Raw genomic sequence first — 21,046 nt, 5'->3', positions numbered from 1 at the left:
TCACTGGAAAAGTTAATTTTTTGGAAAAGTTAATTTCTTGTAAAAATGGACTGCCCGTCCCTTCCACAAGCTGACGGTCCTCCTTGGCTGTCGGTGGGTCCTGCTGCCCCTCAGTGCTGATGCCTGAGGCAGCAGGCACCATCCCCACTCCTGCCTACCTGCCTCCCCTGCCTGCTTCAGGGGCCCTGGGATCGTCCCTGCCCATGAACCTCACCTGCCTGGTGGCCCTGCCTTGCACTGCCAGCCCAGCTTTTCCCCTCCTAGCGAGGCTGATACTCACATCCCCTTTGTTTTACTTAGTTTGAGTGGGTTTTAAGAGGGGGGGCTGAGTACAAGTGGTTTTGAATAGATGGGGAGGGTGATAAAATTGCTCTGGTTGAGCAGCAAGAGAAAAACTCTCCTGGGTTACGAGTGTGCGGATATGATGGACACAGGGAATGGGGCTGCGTAGTGCTGGGCAGGGTGGGTGCTGCAGAGGGGCAGAACCGCTTTAATGCCCTGTATACCAAGAAATGTTCTACAGCCCCATGCAGGTGACAGCACGGAGGGACAGGATGGTGCGGGGGTTATCTGCAGCCATCGCTGAACCCGAGCCAGCATCGCGGCTATTGATTTGGAACTTGCCCCGATCACACTAACCTTGGAGGTACCGGCTCGTCCTTTATCAGCACTGATAAACCCCGCTGCAACCTCCCGCCCTGTCCCGCTTCACCCTGAGAGGTGCCACCGTGAAAGATCTTTCCTGTGACTCTGCACCGGTTGCTTTTTTGCTGCGATGCTCTAAATCCGGGACGCCTCGCTCCTATTTTTGCACAGAGGCTGCGGCCGCAGCGACTCTCTTTCAGCCCCGGGTGGGTGCCCACCCCTTGCTGAGTGTCTCAGGCGAGGAAGGATGCGGCGACGGCTGCAAACGCTTTTCCAAAGGAAATTTAAAGTCAGCCTCCTCTTTCTCCTGCTCTTGGCCCTTCTGGTGCACCTGGCGATGGATTTGGCTCTCCCCACAGCCCGCAGGCCCTGCAGCTGCGATGTGAAAGCATCGAAAGCCTCGGGCATCCCATCAGCCAGCCCTGTGCTGGCCGGCCCCAAAAAGCTGAGCCTGCGAATCCTTCAGGATTTCAGCGGCAGCAACGGCTCCTTGGAGAAAAGCTCCCAGCCACAGGGGGCGAGACTGCAAGCCAGGGCTGGAGAGCCGGGGGTCTGGTGGCAGAGCGGAGAGGGGAACGCAGGGGGGACCAAGGGATCAAAGCTGGCAGCGCTCTTCAAGCATCCTCTTTACAACATCCCAATCCCGGAGGTGACGGAGAAAGACAAGCTGTTTGTCGTCAACCCCATGGAGAAGTTCAGCCTGCGCAGCAGCGGGAGTGACGAATGGTGAGGAGCGAGCTCAGCCCTTGCTTTTGGGGGATAGATGGGTTTGAGGGAGCAAGCGGCAGGGAGAAAACACGTTGTTTCTTTGCGTAGACCAGCATCCCATCCTGGAGGTGCCCCAGTTGCTGAGTGTGCTCTTCTCATGCCTCAAATCCTCAAGTTTCTGGGCTGTTACCCGGGAGCCTGTAGCAGACAGTGAAGCCAAAGGAGATTCTTGAATTATTCACAGTATTATGTAGGGTATCTTTTAGGTCATCTCCTCGTCTTCTTTCCTTCCCCAATGCAGACTCTAGCCTTTGGTCTCTCTCTGTCTATATATGAGGAAGTCCCCACTCCAGATTTCTAACCAGTTTTATTCCCCTCTCCTGACGTGTTGGAGATGCAAAGCCCACAATGTAGGTTACCTCTAATGGTGAGACCGTTCCTGTCCTGCATTTTGCAGGACATTGCCTGACCTCTTTAGGCTCGGCCGTATGGTGAGCTCACCGCTGCCAGCTGCCTATTTTTATCACTGGACTACTAACCTGTAATTAGGAGGGAAGATATTAAAAGCTTTAGCGTCGATAACACGTAGAAGCTTCCTTACGGAAAGCACACCTTTCAAATGTGGTGGCTGCTAAAAATGGGAGAGAATAAAAGCTGGTGTAAGAGCTGGTTTCCACAAATGGGCATTTGCCTTGTCTCTGAGGACTACCTCGCCTATGGACAACCATGGGAGACGGGTCTAGTTCGATGAAATTGAGGCACAGCCTGCATTTTCCTAGAGCGGGAGAGACGTGGATTTGGACTATAGATGCCCTGGGCCAGACTGTCCCATTGCTGTGCCAGCAGGTGCTGGTGCAGCGGCAGGGCAGATACCCCCAGGAGCCCCCCTTGAATGCCAGCAAACTGCAAGTTTGCAGGAGGCACAGAGACAGGGATAGTGCTAACCTAAACTCATCCCCCTGGGGGAACCAGGGGTGTGCGATAAACCCGTCCAAGGGGAACCAGATGTTGAGGATGGGAGTTCAGGTCGGTGCTGGGGATGGCAGGGAAGCCCTTGCTCCTCCACTCCTGTTTTACAAACACGTGTGTGTGGCCAGTGAGTATGTGGCAGGGTGTAGCCAGTTGTATTCCTGGATGCTAATCCCTTGGGGAAAAACAACGAGACGAGCTGCTCTGGCAGGGAAATAAAGGCAGAGATGAGAGGATCAGGATCAGACCGGGAATTTTCCGCAGGGCATGTGAGGGAAGACACTGAGCCCCCTCCGGCCATGCTAGCAGGTCTTCCCAGCCACCAGCCGTGGGTGGGATCTGCCTAGGTGCCAGGAGCCCCAAGGAGGGCACATGGGGCTGGGGGTTTCACCACCATCCAGGGCTTGTGCTAGGCCTTCCCCCTGCCTCACCTTCCATGCACTGGCTCCCAGGAAGGGCCTGGGGACACAGGACCTGTCCTGTCCCAACTAAATGCTGTCGTTGTTGTTGGGGTGGCGGTGGCTGTTGGACTGCAGGGTCAGCAGCAGTAAAGCCGAGACGCTCCTCCCGACAGGGAAGACTGCCTATGACACCTACCCCGCCTGGCTCAAATTCCATGTTGGCATCAACCGCTACGAGCTGTACCCCCGCCAGGACCCCCTGATGCCCATCCTCCTCCGGGAGTTGGCCACGCAGAGGATCGTCAGCTCGGGTACCACGTCCCTGCCTGCACCCCTGCCCACACCCCTGCCCTGCTGCCCGCCACCTGCCTCCATCATCCCCATGTGCCCCCTTTCAGTCCAGAAGTCCGGCGGGACCCAACTCAAGCTCATCATGACGTTCCCGAATTACGGGCAGGCCCTCTTCAAGCCTATGAAGTGAGTAGAGCCGGGGACAACCCCATACCCAATGGGCACGGGCCCGTTAGGTGGTGAGGAGTGGCCAGAGGAGACCACGGAGGGAGAAATGGAGAAATGCTTCCTGCACTGCCTCGCTTCAGCCCACACAACCCAAAAATTGAGGCGAGCACAACGGTCCTCTTCCCCTCGCCTTCCCTGGTGGTGCTTGCTGCGGGCTGGGCGCAGCTTGTGATGGGGTAGTGACCTCCAGTGGTGGAAAGAAGAAGACGGTCCATGAGGACCATCCAGGACCCTCCAGTCCATGAGGGCTTCCCAGCCCTTGGTTTGGGAGTAGGGGGTGAGTGGGAGCTTGGCTGGGGGCTTTGGCCCCAGCGGGGAGTGACTGGAGGAGACTGGGTCTGGCTGTGTCTCCAGTGGCACCAGGGACACAAGGTGAGTGGTGGTTTGGAACCAAGCCCATGTTCGGGGTGATGCCATCCATGGCCATCACTCCCACCCTCCTCTCTCCTCCCAGGCAGACCCGGGACCAGGAGACCCCCATAGACTTCTTCTACTTCTCAGACTTTGAGCGGCACAACGCGGAGATTGCAGCCTTCCACCTGGACAGGTGAGCGCCAGCTTTGCATCCAACCCTGCCCTTCTGTGACAGCAAAGCAGCAGAGAGACTGCTTCTTCATCCCACCTCTTCCTCCTCATTGTGAGGGATACCTGCATCTCGCCGTGGTTTTAATAACTTGCTGTGAAAACCAGCTGGGTCGGCAAGAAATGGTTCCAAGTTCTGTATTTCAGGATCCTGGATTTCCGGCGAATCCCACCAGTTTCTGGCCGTTTGGTCAACGTAACGAAGGAAATTCGTGACATCACCACAGACAAGAAACTGGCCAAGACTTTCTTCATCTCCCCAGGTGAGCTTTCATGCCATCCATCCTCTCCTGCAGCCACCCGCATGGAGCTCCCCTGGACCTGGCTGCTCCTGCCCTGGCTCCCCCTGCACTGGGGCAAACTGTCCCTTTGGGGACTGCTCCAGCTCCTGCTGGGTCCCCTGCCATGGGGTTCTGCTCCTCAAGGCCTTCCTTGCCATTGCTTTTCTGGTGGCACCTGTCCACGGTGGGTAGAGCATCCTCACCTGGCCGCCTGCCGGACCTACCCTGCACGGGGGTAGCAGGCTCGTTGCCTTCCTGCTCTTCATCAACCTTTGCTTTGTCCCCACGGCCAGCGGGCAACGTCTGCTTCTACGGGGAGTGCTCCTACTACTGCTCCACCGAGCACGCCCTCTGCGGCAAGCCGGACCGGCTGGAGGGCTCCATGGCTGCCCTGCTGCCCGACAAGACCTTGGCCAAGCGCCGCTCCTGGCGCAGCCCCTGGCGTCGCTCCTACCACAAAAGCAAGAAGGCTGAGTGAGCCGGGGCACGGGGGGCATGGGGCAGCAGAGCTGTGGGATGGGGGGGGCACCCCACGGCCCCTCTCATGGCCCCACCCTGGCTTCTGCCTGCAGGTGGGAGCTGAACCCCAACTACTGCGCTCAGGTGCGAGAGACGCCACCCTATGACAGGGGTCATCGCCTCCTCGACCTCATCGACATGACGGTGCTTGATTTCCTTATGGGTGAGCCCCGCCGTGCTGGCGCTGGGGGCTGCGGGGGCCCCTCGGGACCGAGAGGCCCAAATGGCTCCGTGTCCCTTAGAACCGCACCCTGCGAGGTTTGTCAGCCAAACCATGGCCCAGGCTGCAGAGAGCTGTGCTCTTATCCAAAATGAGAGCGCAGGGCTGTGCTGTTACGGCCCATCTCAGGCGGAAGCTGAAGGACAAGAGATGCTGGGGAGATCCCAGCTGAACACCCCAGGAACGGGAAGCACCTCCCAGCAAGCTCCCACATGCAGCCCCTGGGGAGCCGGGGCTGGTGGTGATGCTTCCTGGGCTCACGCTGCTTCTCCTGTCCCCGGGGCCGCTCCTTCCTCTCCACGCTGTTCCCCTGCCATCATCTGACTTGGAGAGCATCCCGTCTCCTCGTCCGTGGCTACCCAGCCGTGCCTTTGCCGTTACTTCTGCTCCATTTGCCACTGTTGTCCCTCCGTGGGGCTGCTGGGATGAGAAGGGGCCTGGAGGCCCCAGGGGCTCCACTCAGGTGTCCCCCCCCAAGCCATCGCCACCAAATGTGCATCTTAGAGGTGCCCTCAGCCCTTTTCCCTGGCCTTTGGGTTTTGGCCTTGCACCAGGAGGGTGCTGCATGTCCACGCTCCCGCCTCCCAGCCCACCACCCAATGACAATTTTGTTGCCCCACCATAGGCAATATGGACCGTCACCACTACGAGACATTCGAGAAATTTGGGAACGACACATTCCTGCTCCACCTGGACAATGGCCGCGGGTAAAGCAGGGGTGGGGCGGGGGGGAAGAAATCCTGGCAAAGGGGTGAGAAGAGACCGCGGGTCTTGCCAAAATGCACCCCGCATTGGGCTCTGAGCCATGGGGCAATGCCGCCCTGACACCCACCGGTGGGCTTCTCCCCCCCTCCAGCTTTGGCAGGCACTCACGTGACGAACTATCCATCCTGGCCCCCCTCCAGCAGTGCTGCAGGTAAGGGGCTCCCACCGCCCACCCCAGAGCTGCTGTCGGGGAGAGGATCCCCGGGTTGAGACCTCTCCCTCCTCATCTTCGGCAGCATCAAGAAGTCGACCTACCTGCGGTTGCAGCTGCTGGCCACCCAGCCCTACCTCCTGAGCGACCTGCTGCGGGAGGCGCTGGCCACCGACCCCCTGGCCCCCATCCTGGCCGAGCCCCACCTGCGGGCGCTGGACCGACGCCTGGGGAAGGTGCTGGCGGTGGTGGGACGCTGCCTGGCCGGGTCAGCCCGCCCGGATGAGGTGCTGGTGGATGATGTGGGGTCACGGGTGTGATGGATGGCTCGGTGCCCCGTTGGGGTGTTTCGACGTGCTGCCAAGGGCGATACGGGAGCCGGCGTGCAGCTCTGACTCCGTGTAGCATCGGCTTTTGGCAGCGCCGGAGCCGGCAGCGTGATGCACCAGGAAAGCGGGCTGTAAGGGTAGCGGGGATGGGGAGGGTATTTAAATAAAAAGGTGGTTGCCTAGTGGAGAAGGCACGAGCCGAGATCTCCTCCACCAGGGCTGCTTTCCCAGCCCTGGCCTGTCCTCGCCTGCCTGGATGTGTCGCTTCAGCCCTCCAAAGCCTTTTAGGAAAAGGTAGGGATTTTTCCTGCCTTTCACCAGCAAGAGCTGCTGAACTCGAGCAGTTGGCAAGTTCCCTCTGCCCTTCCCCTGCACCCAGGAAGGTGATGCCCTGGTGACCCCCAAAAAGAGAGCTGAGGCTCCCCACTGCTGGTGTGGGGAAACTGAGGCCACTCACAGCTTATCCCTGCCCCCCCCCCCTTTCCCACGCCTACCCAAAAACCCCCACGGCTCTGGCATTGCCGCCTCTGCCACAGCACCGGGGTTGCAGCAAGGGGGAACAAGCCCCACTCCGTGCCCCAGCATCCTCCCAAATTCCCCAGGAACTACCGCCAGCTCCCTCCCCACCCAAAAAAGTGGCTCTTGGCACGGGACGGCTTGACCTGGGGCCGTGCACCCTATTTAGTGCCCGATGGCTCAGCACCCAGCTTATCCCCTGAGCCTCCCAGGGGGGTTAATCTGCGGCAGGTTTACGTCAGCAGGGGCAGTGCCAGCTCTAGAGCCACCACCAGCGTCCCCAGGATGGGGCACAGCGTTGACATCGGCGTGGCCAGAGATAAAGGTGCCACAGGGGAGAAGAGATGTCCTCTGGCCTGGCTGGTTACCCACGGAGCGATGGGAAGCTGCAGGATAGGGTGAAAAACGGTGGCTGGCAAAAGTGGAAGACGGAGCTGCCCTGGAAAAGCCAGGCAGAGATTTAGGCCAGAACAAAAAATGGGCTCGAAAGGCAGGGGAAAAAAAAAAAAAGGGAGACAAAGAGGATCTGTCCGCGTTACACAACGGGGCTGGGGACTCTGAATCGGGGTTTGTTGTAGTGTTCCCCCCCCCCCCCAAACACGGGCGGCACGTCCTCCTGCTGCTGCTCCCATTCGTGCACCAAACCCTGGCACGGGGGAGGAAAAGGTTTCGGGGCTGTTTTGCAACAGGTTATTCCCCTTTTGCTGGCTTCATCTTTTTTAACCTTTTCTATAAATTTTGCCGCCATACCCACACGGCAAGGCCATTCCCACCCCATGCCCCACAGACGCGGCCCTACAACTGTGTCCAGACACAGGTGGACGGTTCCCCCCGCCCTCGCTGAGCCCCCCCAGGCAAATCTTTTTCCGAGGCGCCGTCAGATTTAGAAACTGGGGTGTGGGAGGGCGGCTGTTTTCTCAGCCCAGCGAGTTTGCACAAGGTCCCGGCTGCGCCGTCGCACATTCAAGGTCCCATGGGAGCAGCCAGATTTGGCTCGCACCCCGCTGCCGAGCCAGCCCGGCTGCCCGTGGAGGGGAGAGGGATGGTAACGGGGTGTCTGAGGCCCCGGGGAGCCGCAGAACCCGCCCGCCCGGTCGAGGCGGCGTGGGCTCACGGGCGTCGAGCGGGGCTGCCCACGCCGCAGGGACGGGTTCGGCCGTGCCGTCGCGCCAGGTGGTGTGCGGGGGTGCCGGGTATTTCCCACCCCACCCGCGCTGGCAAAACCCAAATGGGGCCGGGGTGCAGCCATGCACCTGAGAGCCCCCATTTTGGGCCGGCATCACCCGTGGGACCTCACCTGGCAGCGTGGGCTGCCTGCGGCCCTTGGTGAGGGGCATGGGGGGGCGGGGAGACACCCCCCGCCCCGGGGCTGAGGTGGTGACAAGCTCCCCGTGGGCAGCCAGGGGGTGGGGATGGGCCCTCCCCATTGCTCCCCCCAAAATTATGATGATAGGAATAGAATAGAATAGAATAGAATAGAATAGAATAGAATAGAATAGAATAGAATAGAATAGAATAGAATAGAATGAAATAAAATTAAACACAACAAATAGAATAAAATAAAATAAAACAAAACTAACTGAAATAAAATAAAATAAAATAAAATGTTTAAAATAACAAACACTTGCCATAATAATGACGATAATAACGACGATAATGGTAATAATAATAAAGAAGGGGGCACCGAAGGGGCCCCTAAAGGCCGGGGGGGGGCGGGGGCGGCCCCAGCGGGCGCGCGCGCGCGGTGCAGCGGGGCGGGGCGGCGGCGGGGAGCCGGGGGGGGGGGCCGGGGGGGGGCTGGGGCCGCCTTCCCCTGCAAAACAAAAGGGAGCGGAGCGGCGGCGGCGGCCCGGAGGGACGGCGGGGGCTCCGTTCGTGCTGTGTGCGGCTCGCCCGTGGGTTTGCGTGGGGCTGCGGTTGGGGGGGGGGGGAGGGGGCGGGAGGGGGAGTTGCGGGCGGGCCGGCTCGTACCGGGGCCTGGGGGAGATGAGCTGGGCCCGGGGGGGGGGGGGGGGGAGTACGGAGTGTCCGGCGAGGGTGGCCCATGGGAGGGCAGGGGGGGGCTTGTAACCCTAAAAGGGGAGGGCGGTGGGGGAGCGGCGGCTCCATCCCGGCGGGGGTGGGGTCCCTCCGGGCGGGTCCCTTGCCCCCCGCTGACACTTTCTTCTCTCCTCGGCCCCCCAGGTAAACCGTGACACCCCCCCCTCCACCCAGCTCTGTCGCCATGTCCCGCCGCAGCCAGCGCCTCGTCACCACGCGTTATTACCCCGGGGACGACGATGCCACGACCAGCAGCAGCAGCAGCTCCCTGCTGGGGGGGCAGCAGCTCCCCTTCAAGGAGAGCGCCGGCAGGTTCGTGGGGTGCAGGGGTGGTCCCCACTCCCGCAGTGGCCGGGGCGCTCCATCCCACGCCACCTTCCCCGGGTTGGGCCATCGGGGCGCCTCGCAGAAGGGAGCGTGGCGGCGAGCTCGCTGCGTTTGGGCATGGCTGCCTTGGCACTAGCTGTGCCCCCCACGCTGGCGAAAGCCCCGTACTCCCCGTCCCCGGGCACAGGTGGCTGCCGCGGGTGGCTGGGGGTGGCTGCGTGACACCACCAGCCCCAGCCAGCTCCGGCTCGATGGCGGGCGGGAGGTACGCTGCCAGTGCCGGGCCGGAAAACCGCAGCGGTGCGAGCGGAAGCGGTGCCAGCAGCTGCCGGGCAGGGCCTTACGCAAAGCGGCGGTTGCACCCTCCGAAACCTGCTGCCATCCGGTACGGTGCGGGGGTGGGGGCTGAGGGAAGTGATGCCAGCCAAAAGGTTGGGGTGAATTCCCTGTTTCTCCCCACATGGATGCACTGTGACACCCCCACCTCCCCCACCCCCCCCCACCTCATAACCACACGTGGCTGATGAGCCCGTTCTCGCCCCAGCAGGACGATCAGAAGGAAATCGAGCAGCACGAAGCGCCTTTCTCCCGCCCCCAGCACCCAAACTTCCTACTACAGCGAGTCCATGATGAGTGAGTCCTACCTGGGGGGCAGCCGGGGCCTTGCTGCCCTGGGCAGGGCCGTGCTAGACGATGACCTGGACAGCAGCACATATTGGGGTGAGCCCTCCCTCCCTCCTGTGGCAGCTGGGGACCTCCCTGGGCACCAGGGGGGTGTTGGGGCAGTCCCCCAGGCCTACTGACCAGATTGCCCCCTGTGCGGGTGGTGGTGGTGGATGGTTTCTCAGGGGGGACTCTGTGTTTTGGGGGCAGGTGGGGAGCTCTCCACCAGGAGGAGAAGAGGCACAGGGGACACTGAGTCCAGTAAGGTCAATGGGCTGCTGGAGAGCAAGACGTACGACACTTACGCATCTTCGTCTGGGTACTCCTCGGAAGATGACTACGCCGGTAGGGATGCGCCAACCTCTGTGGTGGCAGAGGTGCTGGGGGTCCCCAAGGGACCAGCCCAGTGCCTGGCCCACCCCTTGTGCAAAACCTTTGCCCTGGGTGATGCACAGGGATGCAGACTCTGTTTGATCACTTAACTGCCTCGCTTCTTCCTCTCCAGGTCACTTTTACTCAGGCCAGAGTAGCTCTGGGTCGGGGCTGAGGACCGCAGCCTCCCGGGTGGGCTCCTTCCTCTGGCAGGTGCTCACCTTCCCAGGTGAGTGGAGGGCTGGCAGGGGGGTTTCTGGCAGAACCTTTCTTCCCTGCCAGCATCTCTACTCCCCACATGCCATGTGTGCTGTTCCCTGATCGGGTGGAGGGGTTTTGTCCTTGGGGTTGGAGTGGACATCTCTGTCGGGACCCTGCCTGAGGCTCGGTTTCTCTCCTGGCAGTTCGGTTCGTGGGGTGGCTGTTCTCGGGGCTGGCAGCTGCCTGGCACCGCCTCACCGGCATGGCTCCCCACCCGAGCAGCGTCCCCTTCTCCAGGTGAGTGTGATGGCAGGACACTGGGATGAGGGAGGCATGGGGAAAACCTGCAGGACCCCGGAGAGGGGGGGGTGCCCCGCAGAGCCTGGCACGCATGGTGTGGGTGTCTTGTGCCGAAGCCTGGCTGGGCTTTGCTTCTGGCTCCCATCCAGAGGAGTGCTGTGGTGGGGCAAGGCGGCTGCTGTCCTACAGGTGTAGGAAATGCCTTTCTTCTCCCTATTCCAGGCGCTACCCTTGGCTGAAGAGGTCCCTGCTTCTGCTGTTGCTCCTCCTGCTCCTCGCTGCTGCCGCCTATGGTGAGTTGGCCCGGCTCGATCTGTTGCCCTGAGATCTGGGGCAGTGCAGAGCACCCCACTGCCGTACTGGGGGATGAGCTGGGATGGTCCTGAGCTCAGTGCTCATGGCTTCTGCTACCCTGGTGCGTCTTCACCCCTGCGCTGGGGCCTCCTGGTAACTCCAGGCAGTGCTGATGGCTGAGCCTCTGCAGGTCCACCCTGTCCCCTGATGTGGCCTGTTACCAGCCCATTGTTTTAACTGTCTCATCCCCCTGCGTGCCCAGGAGCTTGGTACTTCTACCCATACGGGCTGTCGACACTCAGCCTCCCTGCCTTCCCGTGGTGGGGAGCTGGAAAGCTTTCCTCCTCCGATGTGCCTGGGGCAGGGGACTTGACCGCACTGGACCAGGTAAGCCTCGGTAAAGGCACGATGGTGGCCCAGGTGGGGTGGGTGCCTTGCAGGGAGAGCCAGGACAAATGTGGTCCATGGCTGAAGGAACCCTTCCAGGGGATGAGGAAGTGGTGGAGGATTGGGCAGATGGTGGCTCCTTGCTGGTGGAAATTGCTCCCCCCAGCTTGTGGCCGTCTCAGGGTGTCCCAGGGATGGAGCAGGGGGAACATCTGCCCTCTCCTGGGAAGCGGCAGATGAATAAGATGCCACTGACTCTGGGGACTGGGTGGCCTGGGGTCCCCTTTCACAGGGTTCCCTGTGGAGTGGACAGCCCCCTGGGGGTCCACACCTCCCCGAGGGGCTGCATCGCACCCTGCCTCACACAGGGGCTGCGGGGGGAGCACCGGCTCCTGGCTCGCTTCCAGGCCCTGGAGAAGCGATTTGAGGCGCTGGAGGCCGAGGTGTCGCGTTGGGAGCTGCGGCGGGGGGCAGCAGCGGTGGCATCTGGGGGAGAACCACCGCCGGCAGACGTCCTGGAGCTGCTGGAGGGGCTGGTGAGCCGCCGGGATGCGGGGCTGAAGGAGCATCTCCATACTGACATGACCATCCACCTCCAGGTGAGGGGTGTGGGGGACACATGGGGAGATGGGGGCATGTGGGACTGGGCTCTGATGTCCCCCCCTGTTCTTCACCCTGCAGGGTGAGCTGGATGCCCTCCGAGCCCAGGTGCAGAGGGATTTAGATGGGCGCCTGGGGAAGATGGCACAAGCCTCTCAGGTAAGGGGCTGAGCGTGTGGTGGTTACCCGGGCAGGGTGTCCTCAGCACTGGTGGCACAGGTCTCACCCCTTCCCCTTCTCCTGGCAGGAGATGGAGGCACGCTTGCTGGAGCTGAACTCGGCGTGGCAGAGGTAATGCTGGCTGTCAGGGCAGAGCTGCCGCTCTGCTAGGGACAGGCGGGTAGGAGGGTGAAATCCCCACAGCGAGGGGCTTAGTAGGGAGGGGTTTCCAGGACTGGTTTGTTTGGGCCAAAGGAGAGGTCAAGAGGTACAATCTTGGTGGGAAAGGAGGGATGGCTATGTGGGTATGTCAGCAAGAAAGCACCCTGGCTGGCAGCAGGGTTCAAAGGGTGATTGCAGCAAATGACCTTTGTCACTCTCATTTTGCGTCACCCTGGGGAACGTGGCCTTTCAGCCAAGGGATGAGCCGCGGACGCTTTCCCGTGGGATGCAATACAAGTGGTCATTGCTGCAGGAATTAAAACAGTTTGGAGCTGGAGATGGGGTTGAGCGTAGGTGGTGGGGAGAAGGTTCATCAGAGGGGAACTGGGACTGTCGGCACAAGGTTTTGTTGCCTTTCTCTTGGCACAGCTCGGCGCAGGATAGCCTGCGAGGGAGCTTCCAGCAGGAGGTGAGCAAGCTGGAGCAGGAGGTGGCAGCGCTGAGGAGGGAGCTGGCAGGCCTCAAGTCTGACCAGGAGGTGATGGGGAAGCACGTGGAGGGGATGCTGGAGCAGCTGAAGGCGGTGCGGGCTGACGTGAGTCCCCAGTCCCCACCCGGTTTGGCAGAGAGAGGTGCGAGGGTCTCTGCCCCGGGGTTGAGCTCTATCCCCACCGTTGCAGCTGGAAGCGCAGTTCCCGGCGTGGGTCAGTCAGTTCCTGTCGCAGTCCCGGCGGGATGGTGCTGCTGGCCTCATCCTCCAGCGGGAAGACTTGCAAGCCGAGCTCCAGGCTCTGGAGCGCAAGATCCTCGCCAAAGTCTTGGAGGACCGGAGGCTGTCGGCACGGGATGCTCAGGCTGGTATCGGAGTGGCCCTGCGACAAGGGGGGACTGCAGGAGTGACAGAGGAGGTGAGTGCTGGCCTGAGCCCCAGGGACATGGTGGTGAGTGACCCACCGCGAGTGTGCAGGGGTGGCTGGCACATCTGCCTGGCAGATGGCAGAGCCATGGGGACAGCCCTTACAGCTGGGACATCGATCCTGGCCTCACATCCCACCTGGCAAGAGCATCCCTGCAACTCCTCCAGTTCCTTCTTTGCTGCCAGCCTCCCCTGGGCTGTGCCTGTGCCCTGCCCTGGAAGGGGTCGCAGGTGGCAGTATCCGCATGCCTGTGAGGCTCTTGTTGTCTTAAAATCCAAGTTTCTGCTCGTGCATCTTTCACCCAGGAGGTGGGGCAGGCACTAGCATGGTTTCCATGGGTTGAGCATGTTGCTTACTCCTGTCCTTCAGCAGCGCTGCCGAGTCATCTGGGGCAAAGCATTTCAGCAGAATGACACCGAGGGGAAAAAATAAGCCTGCTTGCTTTGGAAAGAGTTGTTGGCAATTCCCTGCGGAGGCAGCGGAGGGAGGGATCAAGCTGGGATTAGCACTCCCCGTGGTCTGCGCAAGCTTCGTGCGCGCCACAAAGTTTAGACACACAGTGGTGCTGCAGTGTCCTAGCTCCTGGGGCTGGGTTTGGCTCCAGAAGGATGCTCTGGCCAGTTCCCCCTTTTCTGGATGGGGGGGAGCTCCCATCGATCCTGCGGGACAGGGGCAGGAGAGACCAGCTGGGGAGGACTGGGTGGGCTGTCAGGTTGTGTCTGGTACCCACTAAGGGATACCCCTCCTCCCCTGGGGCCAGCCCCTCTTTTGGTATGGGAACGGGCGAGTCCAGTGTCCCTGGGTGCTGCCCCTTCATTGCACAGCTCCTCTCGTCTGGGGTATTTTTAGCAACCTCTAATGAGGCTTCCCAGCCAAATGCATGTCCTCTTGTTTTTGCTGTGGTGATTCATCCCCTGGCTGTTTTGTGGGAAGGTCCTTGTGCCTTCTTGGTCCCCGCAGGGTGGAGGTGGCTGGGGGGCAGGGTGCCTGCCCTGGCCCTTCACCCCTCTCATGTGAGGCCTCTGCTCCCACTGCAGCAAGTGCATCTCATCGTGGGCCAGGCCCTGAAGCGCTACAGCGAGGACCGTGTGGGGATGGTTGACTACGCTCTGGAGTCAGCAGGTAGGTGGTGGTGGGGGCTCTCACCCACCCGGGATGAACCAGCCATCCTGGGAAGGGAACCACAGGGTGCTGGCACGCAGCTTACCGGCTGCCGTCCCCTCTCCATGCCAGGGGCCAGCGTCATCAACACCCGCTGCTCGGAGACCTACGAGACACGGACGGCTCTGCTGAGCTTGTTCGGCATCCCCCTGTGGTACCACTCGCAGTCCCCACGTGTCATCCTGCAGGTGGGCACCCCTGGGGCGAGACCCCACGGGTGGGGAGGACCATCCAGGCTGGTTCTCACATGGGCTCAATGGGTTTTACTGGGCTCTCGCTGTTGCTCCGAGCGAGCAGGCAGGCTGGTGTCAGGGGGGGCAAAAAAGGTGCTGATGGTGATAACATTGCTGGTGTCTTGCTTCCACACTCGTAGCCAGACGTCAACCCTGGGAACTGCTGGGCGTTTCGTGGGTCCCAGGGCTTTGCTGTCATCCGCCTCTCTGGCATTATCCGCCCCACGGCCGTGACGCTGGAGCACATCCCGAAAGCTCTCTCGCCCCAGGGGACCATCCCCAGTGCCCCCAAGGACTTCGCTGTCTATGTGAGTGCCCTTGCCTGGACCCCAGGGAGGAGCAGGGGGATGCAGCAGGAGGGTGCTGTGGTGGAGGGCACAGGAGGGGAGGGCTAGGGAGCCCCATACCTGGCTATGGGGTGCTCTGAGGGGGGTTGGTCTTAACTGACGAGGAGGAAGGAAGCAGTACTGGGGGAAGAGAGGGAGCACTGGGCTTCAGGAAGGGTTTTGGTTTGATACTGGGAGAGAAGGGATTGAGTAGGTGTAACTCTTGGTCTTTCCTCCCCATCCCTTCTCACTGGCCCCTGTCCCCGTTCATCTGTTTTGGCCTGGAAAAGCAGGAGCGGGGGCCAAGCACACTTGCCTCTCCACCTCCCTCTTCTGCCCTGCATGCTCTCGTTGCCTCCAGTCTCCTCTGATCACTCCCTGTTCTCTCTTTCTGCCTCCCTGACCCTCCATAGGGCTTGAAGGAGGAGGGAGAGGAGGAGGGTCTTCTCCTTGGTCAGTTCACCTACAACCATGATGGCGACCCCATCCAAACATTTTACTTGGAGGTAAGTGCTTTGCCCTCAGAGCACCTGACACCAAGAAGAAGACGAGGCCTTGGGCTCTCTGAGCCCTCAAGAGCTCTGAAGGGCTCAGGTTTTTCCTTCCCCCCTCTCCCCAAGGGTGATGCTGTGGGCACGTACCAGCTGGTGGAGCTCCGGGTGCTGAGCAATTGGGGCCACCCCGAATACACCTGCATCTACCGCTTCCGTGTGCACGGGGAGCCGGCGCACTGACCCCCAGCTCCCGTGGGGGACGAGGATGCTGCGGGGATGACAGCAGGAGGGGGATGCGTCTGGTTCGCCGCTTCGCACGTAGAGATCCTGGGATGTGCCAGCAGCCGCCCCAGGGAGCTGCTCCCCTCGGGGAGGAGAAGAGCTGGTGTTTAAGGGGTGAGGCTTTCACTCTTCCGAGGACTGGGATGGTGAGGCAAGACCATCTCGCGTGGGTCCTAGCATAGCCTGGCTTGTTTTCAGTGCGTATCGGACATTTTTAACTTTTTAAGCTAATTTTTATTGGGTCTGCACGGCCCCTCATCCCCGTTGCCCTGCTCCTTTCCGATGACGTGCCCAACGTTGCCAGGGCTTGGGAAAGGGGTGCGCAATTTTGCAATGCGCTTCACGCGGGCTTGGGCGTGATACGGTGTAAGGGACTGCGGTGACCAGCTCGGTGCTGCTGGAGTAGGTAGGAGCCACTGGTCACAGCCACAGAATCTCTCCCCTCTGTGGGGGGTCATTCCTCCTGCCTTGGTGTTGGTTTCGGTAAAGGTATCTGCAGACCTCTGATGCTGAGCTGGCAGAGGGGAAATGAGACAGTATTAATGAAGTATTAACATAAAACTAACGGTTTGGGGCAGCAGGAGGGGAGATATTTGGCACATGTTGGTGGTGGAGCCCGCCGCAGTGCTGCTGTCGGTCCGCTCGAGCCCTCCTGCTGCCGGCAGCTGTGCTGGGTCTTGGCCTTGCTGTTGGCCCCCCTGGCTGGCTGGCTCCCTGGTGTTAAGCTTGATGATGCTATTGAAAACTCCTGTTGCCTGCTTCCCCTTTTGGGTTTGTTCTGTGGTTTGTTGTTTTGGTGGTGTTGTTTTTTTTTTAAGGGGGGGTGGGGACGCGGGTTGTTTTCCAGTTGGGGAATTTTATTTTTTTTTTGTAGTAACAAAGGAAAAAAATACTTTTTCCATGCAATTTCTACTTAACCGGAGAATGTTACGTCATGCCGCTTGGGCAAGTGGCTTAGATGTGGAGAGGGCTAGAGCTTTCTTTAGTAGGAGAATAGCATATGCAGTAGGATAAGCTAGAATAAGATGAGCAGAGCTGTTTAAAATGTGGGCCTTGAGTTGTCAGTGGCTTGGTAGCTGGACGTGGGAGACAAGGTCCTCTGTGGACTGCTGCTGGGCGGGGTGCCGGGGGCACTCCTGCCCTCCCTGCTCCGGAGATGTCCTCCGAGACTGCAACGCGCGGCCAGGGCCACTCGCCCATGGCTGCATCTGTCCCTAGGTGTGACGGTTCGCAGCGAGCGGGAGCTGCTGTCCCGGCGCTCTGCGTGACTCGCCATGCCTCGGCGGTCTGTTGGGTGGGAGGTGGGGTGGAGGGGAGACCTCCTTCCCCAGGGCTTGCAGGTGCCAGCATGCTTCTTCACCTCGGGGGGGGGGGCAGCAGGGCATCCCCCCACCTGCGGAGCTCCGGGCTGCCGGTGTCACCTCCTGGTCCCCAATAGCAGATGGTTGGTGCGGGCTGGTCTCCTTTCTTTTGGAAGGACTCCCTTTCCCTCCTACTTTCTCCTGGCTGGTATCGCCCTGGCTGCAGAGGACCATGCCAGAGCAGGATGGGGAGTCCTGCCTGCATTGGGCAGTAAATCCTGCCTGTACCCATCACATGATGGGGGGGAGCTGTGGGAGGGGACTGCAGGAAGGATGCGTGGGGACCTTCCCCAGGCTGAGGAGTGCCAGGGCCATCTGGCCACTCCACCTCCTGGCTGCCTGCAGCACACTTAGTTTGGCTTACGTTTTTGGAGGGTGTTTACAACCTCCACTTTTGTCTTGTGTTTTGTTGAAAAAAAAAAAAAAAAGTAGCGCTAAAGGGCTTGTGTTCAGTGTTTCAGCCCTGACTGATGCTGGCATCATCGCCCCCCCCCCCCCCCCCGGCACTGCGAGCACTGGGGGAGCACTGTGAGTTGAGTCCTGCTCCGCTTGAAGCGCTGTAAGGCGAGGGGCGTAGAGGAGGAGAAGGGGCTGAAGAGGTTTCTCCCTTCAGCACGCCCTGATGTGCGTCAGGCAGAGGTGCTGAGCCCTGCACCCCTCCACTGGCCAGCCTGAGGGGCTGAAAGCTATGGTGGCATGTCCCTTCTGGAGGGGTCTCCTATCTCCAAGCAAGGGAAACGAGCCCAAAGGGTGCAGCCCTGTCTCCCAACAAGTTAAAATTACCCCATGGAGCCCCCCGCAGAGCTGGGAGGCCCTGCTGCTGGGAGAAAGCAGACCTGCAGCCCATTCCAGTGATGATAAATTCTCTCCTATATTGAGCATAGTCTTAATTCTTGGCATCCACAGCCAAAGTTATTTTAAACTTGTCTACAGCTGCCCACTTGCCTTGGAGTCCTGTCTGTGAGTGCCCTGTGCACACAGAGTTGTGCTTTTATGAATGCCTAGACGTGTCCTGGGCTTGGCACAGCAGCTCCTGTATTTAATTGAATGATAAAGAGAGCGTAGAGGTGAAGCTCTCCCCCTTCCCCAGGGGTTCTCTGGCTGCTGGAGCAAATGCCATAACCATGGGGCTGGAAACCCCCTTTTCTGTTCCTTCTGGCTCCCTGGCCTCTGGGTTGGGCTGTCAGGGCAGATAAGGTCTTTGCCCAAGAAAAAATGATTTTTGGGCTGTATCAGGCATGCTGGTGAGAGATGGGAAAGGGGGGCCTCTTCCACCAAGAATGGAGTTGGAGCAGTCTCTGCTCCTTCCAAGGAGCCACTGGCTATGGGGTAGGGAGTGTTTGGCTTTACAGGGTGAGCTTGCCCTGTCCTTTGGAGTTGAAAATCTCTGCTGTTCGGGGGCAAAACCCCCTGGAGACACCAGTGAGAGGTCACCCTGGGGGTTTATGCTGTTTTCTAGGGGATAGTGCTGGTCTTAGAGGCCTTACCATGCTGACTGCATGGGGATCCCCAGGAAAGTATGCTGAGGCTGTGGGTGGTTTTTTTCAGCCCCTGAATTCTGCATCAGTGTGGGGCTGCACCAAGTGCCCAGCTAGCTGCCTCTCACCAGCAGCAGCTTGCAGCATTTCTGTAGCACTTTCCTGAGCTGCAAAGGAAAAGAGGGCACATAAAATTGCTGCTTCAGCATCTGCATCTCTGCCCAGGGGTATTTAATCCTAGAGCTGGTGCAGAAGATCAGCCTGGTGAGGCAGGAGAAATGCAAAACAGCTGTCAGAGCAGATTTCCCTTATTTACTCCATTTCCCTCCTCTGTTCTCCCTCCTTCTTGGTTTGCCCTACACGTGTTATGAGTTAGCCCTGCAGAAACAGATGGTTACAGGCAGGAACCGAGTTTGTATTTGATGCTGTAGCCTGTTGCAAATGCTGCACTGTTTTGTTCATTTTATTTTTTAATCAACAGATTGTAATTTATGCCTATGCAAGAAAAAAAAAAAAGACCAAGACAAATAAAATATCAAAACTGCTTTGACTGTTTTGCAGGTGAATTTGCTGGTGGGAATGATGCACAGCTAGTAGACAGAAGAAGAGCTACAAGAATAGCTTTGTCTATGTAGTCTTATGGCAAATCCTTACTTTCCAGCCTGACATACTAACTCTAGGGTCAGCAGGTTTTACCTTGTCATTGAGCAGGCTCTGGGATGCAAAAACTGCTTGAAGCAATGATGAAAACAAGACTTTTACTCTTAAAAACTCAAATTCCTCAAGACTTTGGTGACTTCTAGTAGTCTAAGTCTGTGACAGACCCTGGCTGTTTGCTCAGTCTATCCCTGCAGTGACCTCCACGCCATCCCTGGGCATCAGGCCATCCTCTGCCTTATCATGGGCATGAGCAGAGCCTGGCTTGGCCTCGAGGAGTGACAAGTGAGGCTGGGACAGTGGAGGGGCAAGGACAAAGTCTGACACAAACCACAGTTAAGGGTTGCTGCAGTTTGCTGTCTTTTCCTTAACGTGGGCTGTAACTTAGCAAGCAGCTACGAGCAAGTAAAAGGAAATACTGAATTGTCCTCAGCATGAGGAAGTTAACCTGGAGCATAAAAAAGGGGTGCAAAAAGGGAAATGGGAGTGGCTTGAGCTGGAGGAGGGTCACACCGGTGCCTGCTTAACCAAGATGGGCAGGAGGCAGGCTGGTGTTGAGGAACCCCCATGCAGCTCCTTGCAGGTGGCCACCCTAGGGAAAGGATTATTTGCTGCTGGCCCAGGCCCAGCCCCCTCCAGGAGGAGGAGAGGGGCTGCATGGGTCTTTGTTCCAGCTACTCCCAGCTCCCAGCCCAACACTTACCTCTGGAGGGGCTGTGCAGGGCAGGAAAAGCCTTTGTGAACCTCTGAGATCACGGGAGGAGGCAGGAGAAGGCCCGTTCCAAGCCCTGGGAAGTCCCGCTGTATTCACAGAAACAGGTGAGCTGCAAATCGCTGCAAGGGCCCAGGGAGCACAAGCTTATGCAGGCAGGGGAAGTGCTGTGCTAAAACTGCACCCTCTAGCAACACGTCTCTGATAAAACTGGCCCCAAATGTTTTGCTGTAGCAGCTCTTCACACACACACACACACACACATCTCACACAGCATAGCTCACACCATGCAAGCAGTCTTATTTCACCACTCCGCCACCAAGAAGCACTAAATCTTAGGCAGAGTAGAAGCTGTTGGGGCTGTGCAGAGGCTCGGCGGCAGCAGCTCTTCTGCAGCATGGCATGACCCTCCCCTGCCATCGCTACCAACGCAGCCTCCTCTCGTAGCCAGCAAAGGAGCGTAGTGCCAGGCAAACCCGCTTGGTCTGGCTTTCGGCATTAAAGCAGCAAGCAGTGGTTTTCCAGAGGGACAAAAAGCAACAAGATGTACTTTAACTTGGAACAAACTTTTTTAAAATTTATTTTATAGATCACACCAGCCTGAGTGATCTTTGAATGCTGGTCACAAAAGAGAAATCACACCTCCTCCTTTGCACGAACTGAAGTAAACCCTCTTCCAGTCTTGGCAGTCTCCTTCATTTGGAGCACAAGGAATGGAGAAAGAGAAAACCGCCTGGAGCTCCCTGCTCCCCTCGGAAGCAGAGGGCAGTGAAATCAGATGCAGTTTGATGCTGTTACAGGGCCAAAAGACAAACCAACCAGGCCCTCATGCCCTGCCTAGCCACACTTCACACCCTCTCACAACGCGGGTGCTATTAGTGTTGTAGCCGCCTATAGTTCCTCCCTTGCCGGGAGAGTGCTGGTATTTAGGCACATAGCTTGGAAAGGACTGTCTGACCTCCCCCTTCCACCCCTGCTCAGGCCACTGCAGTCTCTAAGGCAAAGTACCCTCATCTCCAAACCATGGTCCTCACCTCTCCCATGCTGCTTAATGCTCTTGGAGTGCTGGTGCCGGCGTCGGGAGATGCGCTCTCCCGCCCCGAGCCTGCTGTCGCTCAGTTGGCTTAACAGCCTACCTCGAATTACGAGGTGAACTGGCATGACCCCCGCCGAGGTGCCACAGAGCGAGGAACAGGAACAACCCGCTAAGGAGGGACAGGAACTTTACAGTCTCCCTCTAATTAAACTAAAAGTCCTTCACTGGAGGAGGAAGCCCTCAAAGAAACCGAGGCTGACCGCACCTGCTGGGGAGAGC

The 21,046-nt window shown here is 59.2% G+C and overlaps 2 protein-coding genes across 3 annotated transcripts; both read left to right on the top strand.

The window, feature by feature from the left end:
• The first annotated feature begins 892 nt into the window (after nt 1-892).
• Nucleotides 893-6,080, top strand: LOC104341004 (extracellular serine/threonine protein kinase FAM20C). The gene is made up of 10 exons (XM_086469203.1): nt 893-1,371; nt 2,859-3,034; nt 3,122-3,200; nt 3,697-3,789; nt 3,972-4,087; nt 4,399-4,579; nt 4,678-4,787; nt 5,470-5,551; nt 5,701-5,760; nt 5,846-6,080. The coding sequence occupies exons 1-10, from the start codon at nt 893-895 to the stop codon at nt 6,078-6,080; spliced, it is 1,611 nt and encodes a 536-aa protein (XP_086325329.1).
• A 2,749-nt stretch (nt 6,081-8,829) lies between these two features.
• Nucleotides 8,830-15,481, top strand: SUN2 (Sad1 and UNC84 domain containing 2). Of its 2 annotated transcripts, none has more exons than XM_086469185.1 (17): nt 8,830-8,957; nt 9,520-9,692; nt 9,846-9,980; nt 10,141-10,236; nt 10,412-10,505; nt 10,731-10,801; nt 11,065-11,189; nt 11,558-11,788; nt 11,871-11,948; nt 12,037-12,080; nt 12,540-12,705; nt 12,791-13,018; nt 14,065-14,149; nt 14,261-14,376; nt 14,562-14,729; nt 15,161-15,253; nt 15,368-15,481. In XM_086469185.1, the coding sequence occupies exons 1-17, from the start codon at nt 8,830-8,832 to the stop codon at nt 15,479-15,481; spliced, it is 2,145 nt and encodes a 714-aa protein (XP_086325311.1). The 2 variants fall into 2 exon arrangements, with proteins under 2 accessions (XP_086325311.1, XP_086325317.1); XM_086469191.1 differs by having other exon boundaries at nt 9,517-9,692.
• Nucleotides 15,482-21,046: the final 5,565 nt, after the last annotated feature.

The sequence above is a fragment of the Leptosomus discolor genome, chromosome 1, assembly GCF_034619465.1.
Source record: "Leptosomus discolor isolate bLepDis1 chromosome 1, bLepDis1.hap2, whole genome shotgun sequence".
Lineage (NCBI taxonomy): Eukaryota > Metazoa > Chordata > Aves > Leptosomiformes > Leptosomidae > Leptosomus > Leptosomus discolor.
Note: the sequence above shows the minus strand (reverse complement) of the source record. Positions and strands in the feature narration are given on the sequence as shown.

Coding starts and splice junctions, on each gene's coding strand:
- LOC104341004 (XM_086469203.1), top strand. CDS start 893: ATGCGGCGACGGCTGCAAACGCTTTTCCAAAGGAAATTTAAAGTCAGC. Junction 4,088..4,398: donor GACTTTCTTCATCTCCCCAG/GTGAGCTTTCAT, acceptor CCCCACGGCCAG/CGGGCAACGTCTGCTTCTAC. Junction 5,552..5,700: donor CACCTGGACAATGGCCGCGG/GTAAAGCAGGGG, acceptor CCCCCCCTCCAG/CTTTGGCAGGCACTCACGTG.
- SUN2 (XM_086469191.1), top strand. CDS start 8,830: ATGTCCCGCCGCAGCCAGCGCCTCGTCACCACGCGTTATTACCCCGGG. Junction 12,081..12,539: donor CTGAACTCGGCGTGGCAGAG/GTAATGCTGGCT, acceptor CTCTTGGCACAG/CTCGGCGCAGGATAGCCTGC. Junction 15,254..15,367: donor TCCAAACATTTTACTTGGAG/GTAAGTGCTTTG, acceptor CCTCTCCCCAAG/GGTGATGCTGTGGGCACGTA.